General features: G+C 42.4%; 1 protein-coding gene across 2 annotated transcripts in view; it reads right to left on the bottom strand.

Moving 5' to 3' along the window:
* The window catches only part of Peak1 (pseudopodium enriched atypical kinase 1), a 209,930-nt gene that overhangs the window by 41,882 nt on the left and 151,947 nt on the right, over nucleotides 1-16,101 (bottom strand). For both annotated transcript variants that reach the window (XM_075965832.1, XM_075965833.1), the window contains one exon: nucleotides 9,103-12,338. In XM_075965832.1, the coding sequence (XP_075821947.1) occupies nucleotides 9,103-12,218 (3,116 nt within the window). In that variant the 5' untranslated portion in view covers nucleotides 12,219-12,338. The remainder of the gene's footprint in view (nucleotides 1-9,102; nucleotides 12,339-16,101) is intronic.

Below are 16,101 nucleotides of genomic sequence, written 5' to 3'. Positions count from 1 at the left end.
AAATGCTAACAAGGGTTGAAACAGTAAAATACTGACCAATGAAGTAGTTTTTCAAGGTAAGTAAATTTCATCTTATTTTATAAAACAAAACTATGTTTAAGTAATGAATGGCCCATGAAGAAGTTGGAGCTTTTTATATTTCTGCTATTTAAATTCCTTTGAAAGAGTTTCCAGTCCTGTAACAGAAGGTGGGAAGTCTGTAATAACTATGGTAATGATATCTAACTCCTTAATCTTCAGGTTCTGTCAAAGTGGCTTAGCCTCTGTGTCACTGTCAGCAACCATTCTATCTTCATAATGGAAGACGATACGCATCTGACTGCACAGCTCCCCGGTCCTATAGCCTCTGACAGAAAACATTCGGGGGGAAGGGAGAACTGAATCAAATACCAAACTTAGACACCTTACTTTCTTCTCATTATTCCCCAAACAAAACAGAAAATTACTAGTCACACAGCATTTACATCGAACTAGGTTAAGATTAGTGATCGAGAAACCATTTAAAGTCTATAAAGAGCATGGTGGCACTCTTCTGTAAGACCAGCATTCTGAACACTGAAGCAGCAGGACTTGAACTGAGAGTTCAAGACCAGAGTGACTTAGTAGGTGAGTGTAAGGTTCACCTAGGCCGTGTGGCCAGATTCTGTCTCAAAAACAAACAAACAAGACAAACAAGACAAAAATGTCTTCAAGAGGTTATATATAGAGTAAACTCTACATCATTTTACAGAAAGGCATTCAAGGATTTTGTTTTGGTATCCAAGAAAATCATGTAACCAAACCCCAGCAGATTCTGAGGGGTGGCTGTTCTTAAAATCTTTAGCCAACTTTTCATTAAAGCCTAGTTTTTCATTGTAATTTGATATATTTGACCCAATACTTAAAAGCTGTCATATTTGCTACAGATTATTCTTCTGAATTTGCAGGATGAATATAAGGTGTTCAAAAGAAACAGACACATTGCTGCAGATTTGTGTTATCTAAATAAATCCCGTGACGGTTAGATCTCACCAGTCTGCAATATTCATACATAATTCGAAGTTATAGAAACAATCTCCCATGTGAAAGCTTGCTTGCTTTACCCAGGTGGTAGGATTAATCATTATAGCATCAAATGAAATAATCTTTTTCCTGGAAAATTTGTTCAAGACATATTTTTGTAAAAATTTGTTAAATGTCTGACTGTACCTTTTAAAAGGCAAATCAAATTTCTCATCAGAACAGATTAAAGGCCTTTCTGCATATAAATATTTCCATAATCTTAGTTGAACTTTAAGTTTCAAATTCAACCACCTTTGTTCAGCTTCAGAAGGGGTAGTAAATGAAATCAGAATCCTATAGAGACTGTCTCTCTCGGAGCAAGCAGCATTTTACATTTTACTGGTTAGCTTCTTCAGCACGTATACCTGTTTCTATGTGCTCAAAACAACCAATAAATTAATGCACTTTCTAAAGACTCTTTTTCCTAAAAACTGAACACCAGAAGAAATGTTTCATGTTCTGTTTCTGGTCTCCTGAGCTGTTTATTTCTAAGGTTGCGAGGGACAATGGTCTTTGTAGACATGGGACCAGCATCAACCGTCAATCAAGGACAGCCATCATGCATGACCCACACCTTTAAGATCTGTAAGGAGGAAAGAGGGGGAAACCCAACTATTTCTTCTTGTATCTCCACCTGTAGGACTCCCCACCATGGTGACATTTTTTAATCCTACGTTGGCTTCCAAGCCATCAACCTGATTTTGCCACATTTCCCAATTACTGGCATTCTCAGGTGGGAAAACATATCTGTTGATCACTATCTAGTAGGTCCAATTTTGCACTAAGCCTCCATAGCCTTTGAAACCGTCAAACTTCTTATCCTGAACCAAGATTAACCTTTAACTGAGATAGGATGAGGTCTTGCTACTGTCTAACAGAGTGTGGCCAAACACAAGGAGTTCCTGTGTGCACACAGGATACTGCAGCTAGGTGCAAGGGCTTGAAACAGGCTCTCATTTTTTTTTTTTTGACACTGCACAGGGTCATTTAAAAAAATAAAAAAGTAAAAACAGATGGGATAGCCATTTAAAGTGTTTTCAAGGCACGGGATTGCATGCCAGCAAAGCAGGGAAGAACACAGGCCACTGAAAGTCACTGTGACCTTCAGAAAAGTTACAGTTTTAAAGTCCTGTGAAGTACAAAATCAGAATGGCATCTGTGCAGATCAACAGCAGATAATTAGGTTGCCATTCTCACTGACTATAGAAATTACTCGGCACTCCCATTTCAGCCTTGGTTTGCTTTTGAAGAATGGGGTGAGAAAGAGACAGACATTTTCTGAAAAGACAAGCTCTTAGAAAGCCCAGCTCTCACCAAAGACACAGCCTAGGGAGGAGATGGTATCCTGGACTGTCCCACACCCCGAAGCACAGGAAAGGCCTCTCCCCCACTCTTATCTTCCTCTGCTCCATGAGTCAGAGCAGGGAGAGGAGCTTGTACACGTAACAGATGCGCTGAGGGAACGAGTGTTTCCTGAGACCTACGACCTCTCGGAACAGGGACAGACTTCTACCCGGTGCTGCGTGTGCTGTGCACTTCCCATTCAACTCACCAAAGTGTCAAGACATATTAGCCATTCCTCCCATTTCACAGAGAGGGAAACTGAGGCTGGAGGAAGCAAACTGTCTGATTCTGTTGAGTACAGAGGTGGCAGTGTGGCAATGTGAAGCCATGTTGTCCAGTTCTGATGTCCATGTTCTTTCCACCATAAGGCAAGGGTGCAAGCATATTGTACAGATCCAGTGAATGCCCGATTGTAAGCGTGCTTTGAAAGGAAAATTGCTTTAATTGAAATAGAAGGAGGTGAGGTGTAGTTCATGGAATGAGAAACAAGGCCGTGGGGGTGTGGCAAAAGCTGTTAAGAGGGGAGAGGAAAAAGAGGGCACTAGAAGGTGTGTGACAAAAATGTAGGAGAGGGACCACTGTGGGAAGGAGGGGGACCAGCTTGAGAGCAGGGGGTGGGGAAGGAGTGTTGGGGATGAGGACCAACAAAAGCAAGCTGTATGAAAACATCATAATAAAACCCATTGGTATGTTAATTTAAAAAACTAATAAAATATTGGATAAATTAAAAAAAGAAATATAAAGTTATAATGATTATAGATGTGTTCTATTTTGAAAAACCCTAAAAAAGCCAAAAAGCAATTATTTACATTGCAAAAGTATTTCTACAAGTAGAAGATGCTCTTGGATAGACTGTTTATAGATATCTGTCTGCCTCATAGTAATTACCTCCACATTTACTGAGTGCTAGGCACAGTGCTTAAATACACATCTAACAATGGCACTATGAGGCAGGCTTATTCTCATAACAGCAACAATTGTAATAATAGTAGCCAAGGCTTACAGAGTATTTATTATAGGCCATTTCTAAGCCCTGTTTCTCAAAAGTGGCAGAGCTGACATTTTTTGAGTAAGATAATTCTTCCTGTTGTGGAGAGCAATGCACACAGTAGGGTCACTCCAGTACTTCCTGTCTTCCCGACAGTGATAACCAAACAATGTCTCCAGACAGTGTAAGTTGTGTCCTAAGAGAGAACTTCTTTGTCCCTGCTGCACCCTTATAAACTCAGTCAAGGTATACCACAACCGACAGGGTCGACTATCCTCTGATGACGGGGCCCACCAAAGGGTCTCGCTCATCATGTCTGAGACACAGACAGCTAAGGTCCTGAGCGAGTATGAACAAGGAAGGAGAAACAGGAGACAGACTAAGCTGGCATTACACAGAGACTCCTTTACAGTGAATGAACAATGGGGCGGGGCCTTTAGGAGTGCTGGACTGTCTAGAGACAGAGGGTCAGGAGAATTAGCAAAAGTGCTTCAGAGAACGAGGTGGAAGATGCTGCAAGGCAGACCGGTAGATGCAAAAACGAGAGGTAGATGTGGTGCTTATTTTGGAAGTTTAGTTGACAGGACTTAATATTTTGAGTTCTTAGAGAAAGGGCATGAGAAGAATCAAAGATGACTCAGTTTCCTGGCACAAGCAAATGGATGGGCAGCAGGCCATTTACAAGAAGGAAAGACGTGGGACAGAGCATGTCTGTAGGGGAAAATGAAGAGCGTTGTCTTAGACGTGCTTATTGTGTTGAAACAGTGAAGACCTGCGTCTAAGTCGTGGGGGAAAATGGGTCATTTTATTTTTGAAGATACTTTTCAGAGTAGAATTTTGTTTTGTTTTGCTTTCTGCCTTTTTGTTTTTAGAGCCAGGGTTCTTCTGTATAGTCCTGGCTATCCTGGAACTCACCCTGTAGACCAGGCTGGCTTCTAACACACACTGCCTCCGGAGTGCTGGGATTGAAGGTGTGGGCCACCACTACCCTGGCTTGAGAGTTTATTATTACAAACAAACATAGGTTGTCTCCTTGAGAATGGTACGTGCTGATCTGTCAAATGTCCTTTCCATGGTCAGTAAAAGAAAGGGCTAAAATTCCTAACTGAAAAATCAACTCGACCCATTTTACAAGTGTTCCCTTAGGCCTTGGTATGCACCTGAAATGGACATGTGCTCTTCCTTTTCTGCACACAGTTAAAAACAAAACACAAGTGATCAAGGCTTGAGATTTAATCAAATTTACTACTTAACCTTAAGTAAAACTGATTTTTTTCTTTCCTTTTAAATTTCTAGCACAATTTGGTGTGACAGCTTTGTTTGGGTTACAGTGCAGTAGTTTCACCCAGATGTGTTCTTGCTCTGCCAGTGCAAAGGTCAACAGAGTGAAAAAGAAAATATCTCAGCATCTGTGTGGTTAGCTGCCTGTCCCTGACAAAGTGATCTGAGACAATCAACTTATAAGGAGGAAACGATTTATCACGGTTTACAGTTTCATTCTATGCTAACTTGGCAGTATCATGGTGGGTATATGCAGAGGAAGCTGCTTCTGAGAGAAGGGAGTAAGAAAGGGGAGGGGGAGGGAAAAGGGAGCAGGGATGAGAAACAGAAACTGAGACCGGAGTCCCAATATTCTCTTTAAAGCCATGTGCCTCCCCTTCCCCACTGCCCAAGCTTCTGGTGACACCTCCCCTCCCCCCACTGCCCTAGCTTCTGGTGACACCTCCCCTCCCCCACTGCCCTAGCTTCTGGTGACACCTCCCCTCCCCCACTGCCCTAGCTTCTGGTGAGCTACTCTTCCCTTCTATGAGTTCAGCTTGCTAATACACTATTCATTACCCTTGCTAGTCACACACATCCTGCTTCTATTTGCTTTCCTCCTCCTTTTGCCTACAATAGTGTTAACTAGCTGACAAATGACAAAATCTCTCTTTGTGTGTGTGTGTGTGTGTGTGTGTGTGTGTGTGTGGGACCAGGCTGTCCCTGAACACACAATCTTGCTGCCCTAGCTTCCTGACCGATGGAATTACATATACATGCTGCCATACTCAACCTTCTTATTTGTCCTTTAAGATCTGGTTCCAATTTCATTTCTGGAAGCCAATTTAATCACTAGGTGTTTTGTGCTACTTTATCATTTTGAGCATGGAGCACTTACCACAGTGAGGACAGAGGAGCTACTAACACTTTTAAACATCTAATATGCCAGACCCCAGGCAGCCTATTTTATCTCGTCCCATGAAATGTTCAAACTAATTCTGTGTGATAAGTATCACTATGGCCCTATACATTGAAGGGCCAGAGAGTCAAAGCTGAAGTCACATCTGAGTTCATTATTTCAGCAATGTCTTTCCCCCTATTTGTTCTAAGGTTAATGGCACATATTCAATTTATGTCTTTGGAACAGTCAAACAAATGTCGGGAATAGTCTAATACCACAATGAAAGGCTCTACAATGAAAGGCTCTCATCTTTCAGGCCCTGCAGTTTAGATACCAGAAGGGTATTTTTCATTCTTCATTCTTTATAGACAGTTTGGATTGGGCATCTTTAGTTACTTATAGGGAAAGAGTATTTTCATTTCTTTTAGCTGTGTGTTCCCAGGCATGGGATGGTAATTTAATAATCACACTGCCATCAAGCCAGAAACACAAATGTTGACATTTGATTGTAGTGTTTTCCCTCTCAAAGTTGCTTCAAGTAAATATCAATGACAATCCAAGTAAATGAAGTAATTATTTAAAAAGCAAATGGAGTATAGTTTTCAATATACATATTCATGCTTTAAACTTTCCACAAGGCTAAAAATAACCTATTGAATACTTCTTTTTCTACTCACTCTGGGACACTGTGAAATGAGAAAATTCAAATTTGCTTCTAAGAACAGTTTAGTATCCCAATCACGGCTTTATTTATGTACCATTAAAACTGTAGTTAATGATTCTAAAGTGTGGCCCAACAACACCAGCCTGTTGGGTATGCAAAGTCAGGATATATTTCAGACCAAGTGAATCAGCAACCCTGGGAGCTGCCAGTGGTGGTGGTGGTGGCGGCGGTGGCGGCAGCGCACATCTTTAATCCCAGCACTCATGAGGCAGAGGCAGGTGGATCTCTGAGTCTACAAAGCAAGTTCCAGGATAGCCAAGGTTACTCACAGAAACCCTGTGTGGAAAAATCAGAAAACAACAACATAGAAACCCTGGAAGAGAAACCTGGCAGTGCGTTTTAACACGCCTCTGGATAACTGTGAAACAGTCAAATTTTAGTATTGATGAAGCAAATCAACTGTGTCATTTGGATTCATGGATATTTTTATAAAAAAATTAAAAACACAACAGTAAGGGGTCTGCCACACAGAGGGCTTGGGTTGCCTCAAGTCCACATGGGAAAGAGTCTCAAAAGAAAGGCTAAACCATTATTTGGCTGTTTTCCAAGGTCTGGATACATTTACCACAGCCATACTTAAAAAGGAGTACAATCATTTATTGATCTGCAAGAGCTATGTGCTAGTCCCTCCTAGGCAACTCTAACCATGTGCGATTTAAGTGGCTTCCTTTCTAAATGAAATAGGAATCTGAAATCCATGCATTACGTTACAACTGGAGCATGACAGGCTCTCACTGAGGATGTGAAGGGAGCATAAGATTCAGCTGATAAGAAGGCTGGTCCTCCCGGAAAGCAGTGTTTCCTCTAGGAGCTTTGCTAGCATATGAATTTAGGGGAAACCGGGACTTGCCAGCATTTTGACAACTACGCGTAGGTATGTGAAAGGATCACTTTAGTCAAGGACATGTAGAAAACTTCCTGGCACTTTGGTAGGAAAATTGCAGGCACTGAGTGTTCATTTTCACTTATACATTTTTAGAGGAAACAGGGGAGAAAATCTATCCTATCAGTCAGAAGTTGTTATCTTTGCCGGAGAGGAGGGCAAGCTGGATAGAGAAAGTTTACTGTGTGTCAGGAGGGAAGATGTCTCAGAAGAATGAAGTATTTGGGGCACTTGAACAAGACTAAAATGAGTAAGGACGAAAAAAATTCTACTTGTCACAAACTTTGGCTAAATGCACTTGCTTAAGTGGCAGTTAATTGACTTTTTATCACAGTAACAAGAAAAGAAGTTCGACTTCTTTTCCAATTGGTATTCCCTTGATCTCCTTTCGGTGTCTTATTGCTCTAGCCAGGACCTCAAGAACTATACTGAATAGATATGGAGAATGGGCAACCTTGTCTTGTTCCTGATTTCAGTGGGATTGCTGGGAGTTTCTCTCCATTTAGTTTGATGTTGGCTGTTGGCTTGCTGTATATTGCCTTTATTATGTTTAGGTATGTTCCTTATATCCCTGCTCTCTCCAAGACCTTTATCATGAAGGGATGTTGTATTTTGTCAAAAGCTTTTTCGGCATCTAATGAGATTACCATGTGATTTTTATTTTTCAGTTTGTTTATATGGTAGATTATGTTGCCAGATTTTCATATGTTGAACCATTCCTGCATCTCTGGGATGAAGCCGACTTGATCATGGTGGATGATGTTTCTGATGTGTTTTTGGATTCAATTTGCCAGTATTTTGTTGAGTATTTTTGCATCAATGTTCATGAGTGAGATTGGTCTGTAATTCTCTTTCTTAGTAACAAGAAAAACAGCGTCCCTACACATAAACATTTCTATAAATAAAAGAATATACATATATACATATAAACATACTTACATACATACATGTGTGCGTGGGTGGGTGGGTGCGTGCGCGCATGTACACATGCACCAGGATAGAAGCTAGGTCCTTGCACATGCTAAGTAAGCATTCTACTGCTGGGTTACTTCTCTAGTCCTTTGTTTGATATCGTGTTCTTTAATTATGTAGCATTTTAGGAAGAAAACAGGTTCTAAAGTGAGACAGATCAAGATGTGAATTCTAGTTCTTCTAAATACTAACTTATGATTCTGGTCAATTCTTTTCTAGTTTTAGCTCCTTATCTGATGAATGCAGTCGATTTATAGGGTTTTAGTAGGATCTGAGAAAAACACTTGGGACTTACAATGCAGAGAGTATGTGATCAGGAAAGGGTTACTGAAGTATTAAAGAAAGCCAATGCCTAGAGAACTCACAATCTCCTTGGGTAAAGCAAGGAGTGTACCTCTTGGTCTCAGTATCAATAAAGCAGCTTTTTTTTTTTATTTCTGCTACATGTTAAAAAAAAAAAAACCTAGAAACTGCTTACTGTCTGCTCCATACTTTCTCCAGATATTTAAAAAGACTGAAAAGAGACACCAATAAAAAACTAAATATTCATTGAAGATAAAGTAACACATCTGAGGATAACGACTTGGTAAAAGAGCTGCTTGGAGTTTTATTTCATGCATATGAGGAAAGGAACATTCACTTTGCTTCTTCCTTCTACCATATCAGCATCCAGAACATATTATACATTGATATTACAGTGCTATGGATTTGCTTTTCTATGTTGAAACCCCTTGCATTTACCAGAATCCGATGCATTACTTCAGCTAGAGATTCAGGGACATAAGCCTTGTTCAGCACAGTGAGATCAGTTTAATAATACTGTGATCTTGGAATATAGTTATCAAGATGGATAATGACCACGAAGTGCTACTTATAAATGGAAATGGCTCTTGTGCAATCTTAAAAGATATAAAAGAAAACTTAGCAGCTGAAAATGTATTTAAAATATCTTAATATTTCCCTACATCCCGGGAGTTTGGTTTACATACCTGGAAGCTTTGTCAGGGATCTGAGATGGAGAAGAACGGCTGCTTTTCTTCTCTTCTGAGTACTGGAGTAACACATCCTCTGTTCTTCCTTTCTCCGTCCCGGCCTTGCTTTGCTCCACACTGAGCTGGCCTTGGTCAGGGTCACACCTGTACATGAAGACAATGGCGGGCTTCTCACTGGACTCTCCTTTCGTCTCTGTGAACCAGTGATGGCGCTGGACCGGAGGCGGCGGCAGCATGTGGATGACTGTTCCATCCAGGCCCACCAGCTTCCCTTTCTCTCGCTCCTTCTCCTTCTCTTCTTCTTCATCTGCTTTCCGACGGCGGAAGAAGCTTTTAAATGATATCCAGCGTTTAGGCTTTGCATCAGCTGCTCGCCTGCTGCCTTCAGAATGCAAGATTGATTCAGCTTCTGTTGATCTGGTAGGACTGGTTGGCTTGGTCCAATTGGTGAAATGCCTCTGCAAAAGATTACTTGCATGGTAAGGGGAGGAAGTAGACCGTGGTGGGGGAAAGGGAGGTGGTGGCTCACTTTGGGCACTGGTCACTAATTTGGAGGGAGGGGAAGTGGCTGGCTTCACGAGCGGATCTTTCTGAATTTTAGTGGTAGGGTTTTCTGTGGTCTGATGTGCCTCCGCTTCCCCACTAGGCTGAGATGTAAAGAGAGATTTGGGTCGGACTGGTGTACTTTTCGGTATATCTTTTGCAGTATCTGCATCTGGAGGAATAGCGTAGAGCTCTTCCACACTGCAAGCCTTAGGGCTAGACTGAGGTGCTTCTGGAGGAGTCTGGGGGGGCTGGATAGAAGCCACAATCTGACAAAGCACAGCGCTTGCTTTCTCCCTGGTGCCGCCACTGCTGCCTGCCACCTGAGACCCCTGAATGCCTTCTGTTTTGGCCACAGGCTCTTGACTGGGTCTCTGGATTTTTGCTGGGGAGCTGTGGCTGGAACTATAGCTCCTTTGTGGAGAAGACTGACCTCTGTTGAGACAATTGTTAAACTCCTGAACCTTCTGAGCTACGGAGCCTCTTTTACGCTCTGTGCTGTTGGAAAAGCCTTTGGCTTGGGGATGGTCTGGGAGCTTGTTAGTGGCATTATCAGACACCTTGCTGTCAGTTTCTATTTCTTCATAAGTATGGCTTATTACGCTTGTGGTTTTTTCTTTCACTGAGAGTTCTCCACTTGTTCCCAAAAAACTTTTGTAGATGGCGAGATTGTCATACGCATTTGGATTAATAACAATGGGAACTTTAATAGCGTTTTTGGAACTCCGGGCATAGGATGGCTCATCATGAATGATAATGGGGAAAGGTGGCATCCCAGCATTGTTGTAACTGTTAAATTTTATCTCAGATAAATTAGGCGACTTAACAGGGATGGTTTTGGAGGAAATGTTTGTAGCCGTGGGTGAAGTAGGTGCTGATTTATGGCAGTTTTTCCTTGGAGGGACATTTGGCCCAGTTCCCCCAGTACTTAATTCAATTTTAGGGATCTTTTGTCGTGGACTGGTGCTGGAAGTCCACACTTCCTGGTATCGGATTGCACTGGATTTTTTGACATGGGCATTCATTTGTCCTGGTGCCGAGGCAGGTGATGTTACTGGAGAGTTTGGAGTAGAGGATGAGCCTTTTATCTTGGGGCGCCCAAGGTGCTCACTGGCCATGGCTGCCGACACGTCCACAACAGTATATGGCTTACACAGCGGCTGTTCCAGATTCACAACGCGGTATGGCTTTGTCTGTTCTTCTACAGGGACGAGGCTGATGGTGACTGCTTGGCCAGCGATATCTGTAGAGGCTTTGTTTTCTGGCTTCTCAGTTTGTACTGCAATTTTGCCATCCTTCTCCTCTAAGCGGAGAGCGAGGACTGCTTTGTGTGTCTCTGGAACTTTTGCTGAGCTTTTGGAAGTTAGTGATGAGTCCTTCTCCTCATTCTTACCAGGAGGTCTTTCATAACTAGACTCGGTTTCTGCCATGTCTTTAGACTCTTCTGGGTTACCAGGAGATAGCCCCCCATTACAGATCTTCTGAGATAAACTGCTGGCTGTTTCAGAACGTGACTCCTCTGTAAATGAGGAATCTGGCGATGTGGACTCAGATGACACCATGCTCTGAATGCTTCCTTGACCATAGGAGACCCCAGAATTTTCTTCATAGCCATTAAGTATTTCATCATAGCTGTCATCATAGTCCACAGCACAGATTCTCTGCAGAGACTTATTACGTAACGGGATCGTATTCCATTTTTTGCTCACAAAGAATCGAACAGGAGACAGAGTGTTAGCCCTGAAGTTAGCAAAACGAGGTTGCCCTCTCATGCGAATCTCCATGGCTAGCAGCTCTTCATCGCTCTCGTCCCAGCTCTCGTGCCCCTCTCCCATGTTGCTGAAAAGCACGTCTTCCTCGCTCTCCTCTCCACTGGAAAACTCGGGGTAGCAGAACCTGCCCCCTTCATTACTGATGACCTCTGTGCTCCCACTCAGAATCACGTGCTTGCCCTGAGAATCCTTCATGCTCCCTATCATGCAACTTGGTGGGATCTTTCTTTCCAACGATCGTTTGTAGCAATCGTTTATTCTTCCCAGGAATGTTTCTCTGGAGTTTGTTTCGTTTCTTCTCATCTGAGGCGTGACATCCAGACCCGCTATCTCCTTCAGCACTTCAGTGAGTCCGTTGTTGTTGTTGGACATCTTCTTTGCGCTGTCATTATTGCTGCATTGCTGGGGGACACGGCCAAAGCCTTCAGCATCGTCTTCAGAATTGTTGTTAAGTGGTTTCTGGCTCAGAGCCGTCTTGTTTTGGTTCCAGCCCAGGACGACAGGTTTGTTCTCACAGTGTTCTTGGATGCTTAGCTCACCACACACACTCTGCCCGTCTGCTACCATCATAGTGGGCTTCACAGCAATAGTGGGTTTCTTAGCCACGGGGGGCCGGAAATTCCCGGTGTTCCTGACGCGGTGGTTGTTACTATGGTTGGCATTAGTTTTTACATTACCATGGGTGATGGGTGTCTTCTCAGAGTCTGGAGGAAGCTGGTGTAAGCTTTTAGGTTTAAAGCAATTCTTGCATTCGCCGGGTTTCCAAACGTGTTCAGTAAAGGTGTTACAAGCAGACATTTTTAAAAATAGAACTTCACAGACAATGCGGTTTCTTCAGCGCATAGCAAGACTTGCATTTGCATCTGTTAGTCTTCACCTCCGTGTGTGGTTACAGCAGCTCCTCTAAGTATGATCAATCTGTGGGGGGAAGGAGAGAAAGAAATCTCAGCGCAAAAGGCACTATGAGGTCTGCCATTATGAATGATGTGGAAAATAACTAGTTTTACTTTTAAACTTTTCTTCAAAAGATTGAGGAAAAAAACTAATCTGGGGGCTTTATAATTTTCCTTTAGTTTATTAGTGTCTTGGAAACTTAGCCTCCTAACCATAATTTTATGTAGCATACAAGTATGCACAATTTTTGGCTTGATACATATATGGAAATAATATTGTGACCTCCTTTAGTGTATGTGGTATGGAGTCAGGGTGGGTGTGCTGGGAGGGAACCTGGCACCGCAAGCACACCAGGCAAACGTATCACTGAGCTACACTCCCAACCCCCTGGATTTGCCTTTGATTCTGCTCTTTTTGTGCCAATCAATCTCTGCTTAGCATTTCTTAGTTCCCTATGGGTTCTTCTTCTTTCATCCACCCTTAAAATGTCAGCTACTTAATAGATTCTTCTAATTCAATACATTAGAAAAATCCCCATCTGTCTACTCCATTTCTCAACTCTAAACAATGTATCTCTTCTAACCAGTCCTCCTTCGTATACCAAGCCACCTTTACTTTATATTTTAGCTAATGTCACCACCATCTGCCTGGACAACTATGCTTCATACCATAAACAGCAACTCTGTCTTTACTTTAAACTCTGAATCTTACTCTCTAAGTTAGCTTTTCCAATTTATCTCCTTACATTTCACTGGACCCCCATTCTTTTTATTTTTCTTTCTTTCTTTTTTTTTTTTTTTGGTTTTTCGAGACAGGGTTTCTCTGTGGTTTTGAAGCCTGTCCTGGAACTAGCTCTTGTAGACCAGGCTGGTCTCGAACTCACAAAGATCCGCCTGCCTCTGCCTCCCAAGTGCTGGGATTAAAGGCGTGCGCCACCACCGCCCGGCATGGACCCCCATTCTTGCCATTGCCAGGCACTGCCAGCAGTTCCGATACTCGTCATCTCTGGTCTAGATTACTGGGATAGGTTATGAAGTGAAGCTGTAGTCTCATACCATTCTAATCCACCTTGTTTTCTTTTGCTACTGCAGGTGTGATTCTCAGAGAAGCACTTACTAGAAATAAAGTTCCTTTAGGTCCAACCCCATACTATGAAACTTGTATTTTAATCTCAGGTGAGCTCACAGCTCTACTACATCATCGGATGTAACTATATCTTCTCCTTACTAATAATTAGCTTGGAACTAGGCATTCTTGGTCAGTCTTACCTTATGCATTGCTTTCTAAGTTAGCATGCACACCGGGGGCTGCCAGGTGAATAAAAGTTAGAAGCAGAAACACTCTAACCTTTACCTAGTCAATATCTGGGGACAAATCAAGAATCTGCATTTTTAACAAGGTATTAGAACCTCTAAGCTGTAAGATGGGATTCATACCTCTTAGCATCCATGCTGCATTTTGAAAATCAACTCTTACTATTCTATCTAATTGGGCTATTCATTTCTTCTTGGATTATTGAAGTCCTCTTTTGTTTCCACAAACAAAGGCTTCCTTCCCTTCCTGCCTTGTGTATATGGTGCATGTAAGCATTTGTGAGTGTGTACACATGTGCATGTGGAAGCCAGAGGATGCTATTGTGAGTGTGTACACATGTGCATGTGGGAGACAGAGGATGCTATTGTGAGTGTGTACACATGTGCATGTGGGAGACAGAGGATGCTATTGTGAGTGTGTACACATGTGCATGTGGGAGACAGAGGATGCTATTGTGAGTGTGTACACATGTGCATGTGGGAGACAGAGGATGCTATTGTTGAATGTGCACACATGTGCATGTGGGAGACAGAGGATGCTATTGTTGAGTGTGCACACATGTGCATGTGGAAGACAGAGGATGTTATTGTGAGTGTGTACACATGTGCATGTGGGAGACAGAGGATGTTATTGTGAGTGTGTACACATGTGCATGTGGGAGACAGGATGCTATTGTTGAGTGTGCACACATGTGCATGTGGAAGACAGAGGATGTTATTGTGAGTGTGTACACATGTGCATGTGGGAGACAGAGGATGTTATTGTGAGTGTGTACACATGTGCATGTGGGAGACAGAGGATGCTATTGTTGAGTGTGTACACATGTGCATGTGGAAGCCAGAGAATGCTATTGTGAGTGTGTACACATGTGCATGTGGGAGACAGGATGCTATTGTGAGTGTGTACACATGTGCATGTGGGAGACAGAGGATGCTATTGTGAGTGTGTACACATGTGCATGTGGGAGAGAGGATGCTATTGTTGAGTGTGTACACATGTGCATGTGGAAGCCAGAGAATGCTATTGTGAGTGTGTACACATGTGCATGTGGGAGACAGGATGCTATTGTGAGTGTGTACACATGTGCATGTGGGAGACAGAGGATGCTATTGTTGAGTGTGTACACATGTGCATGTGGGAGACAGAGGATGCTATTGTTGAATGTGCACACATGTGCATGTGGGAGACAGAGGATGCTATTGTTGAGTGTGTACACATGTGCATGTGGGAGACAGAGGATGCTATTGTGAGTGTGTACACATGTGCATGTGGAAGACAGAGGATGCTATTGTGAGTGTGTACACATGTGCATGTGGGAGATAGAGGATGCTATTGTGAGTGTGTACACATGTGCATGTGGAAGCCGAGGATACTATTGAGTATCTTTCTCAGTTGTTCTCCACCTTATATTTTGAGATAGGGTCCTGCATTTAACCTGGATCTCACCAATTTGGCTACGCTGGTTGGTCAGCAAGCTCCTGGGATATGTCTGTTGCTGTCCCCAACAGCACTGGGCTTATAGACATGACACCACACCCTTCTTGATGATTGTTGGGCAAGCACTTTATTGACCAAGTCATCTCCTGAGCCATAGGCTTTTCATTTTTAATTGTCTGCACACCAGCTTTTATACTCCTTTAAAATCATAGTTTATATCTCAGTCATCTCTTTAGGTCTGGGGTAAGGAACAGACACTATGCTTAAATGTACTGGTTTTATTTATTTATTTATTTATTTATTTATTATGTATACAATGTTCTGCCTGTGTGTATGCCTGCAGGCCAGAAGAGGGCACCAGACCTCATTACAGATGGTTGTGAGCCACCATGTGGTTGCTGGGAACTGAACTCAGGACCTTTGGAAGAGCAGGCAATGTTCTTAACCACTGAGCCATCTCTCCAGCCCCAAATGTACTGGTTTTAAAGATCTGTGTGGCTCATGGCAGTGCTGCAGACCTTCTAGAATACTACTGCAGTTCTATGCTTTTAGTTGGAATGACCATGAAGTATGTTGGAAGGATCAAGCCTCCTAATTTCAAGACTTATAGTATAAAGCTACAGTAACCCAGTGATTTGATACAAAGTATATGAAAAAACTGAACTGATTACTTGTATCCCATCAAAATAAAAAATGTTGAATTGGGATGTACCTCGCGATAGGATGGTTGTGTAGTACCCACAATGCTCTGGGGTCAGTACACACACACTTGTAAAACAAGATTCTATCTAATTAAAAAAACACTTTAAAACACAGAGGGTTTGGGAGTATGAGTTCAAATCCAGAGAAAACAAAAGATGGATTTTAGAAGACACACTGCCACAGATGTATGTTTATATATAGGTGTTGTGGAATATTATTTGAAGATGTGTTATATTCATTTATGCTTTGGAATATTTGTTTCATGACGCAAAGATGTGTTGCATCCTTTTATGCTGCATTTGTTTAACTCTGTGAAACTGCTACTTTGCCTGTC

The sequence above is a fragment of the Microtus pennsylvanicus genome, chromosome 3 (genome assembly GCF_037038515.1).
Source record: "Microtus pennsylvanicus isolate mMicPen1 chromosome 3, mMicPen1.hap1, whole genome shotgun sequence".
Taxonomy (NCBI): domain Eukaryota; kingdom Metazoa; phylum Chordata; class Mammalia; order Rodentia; family Cricetidae; genus Microtus; species Microtus pennsylvanicus.
Note: the sequence above shows the minus strand (reverse complement) of the source record. Positions and strands in the feature narration are given on the sequence as shown.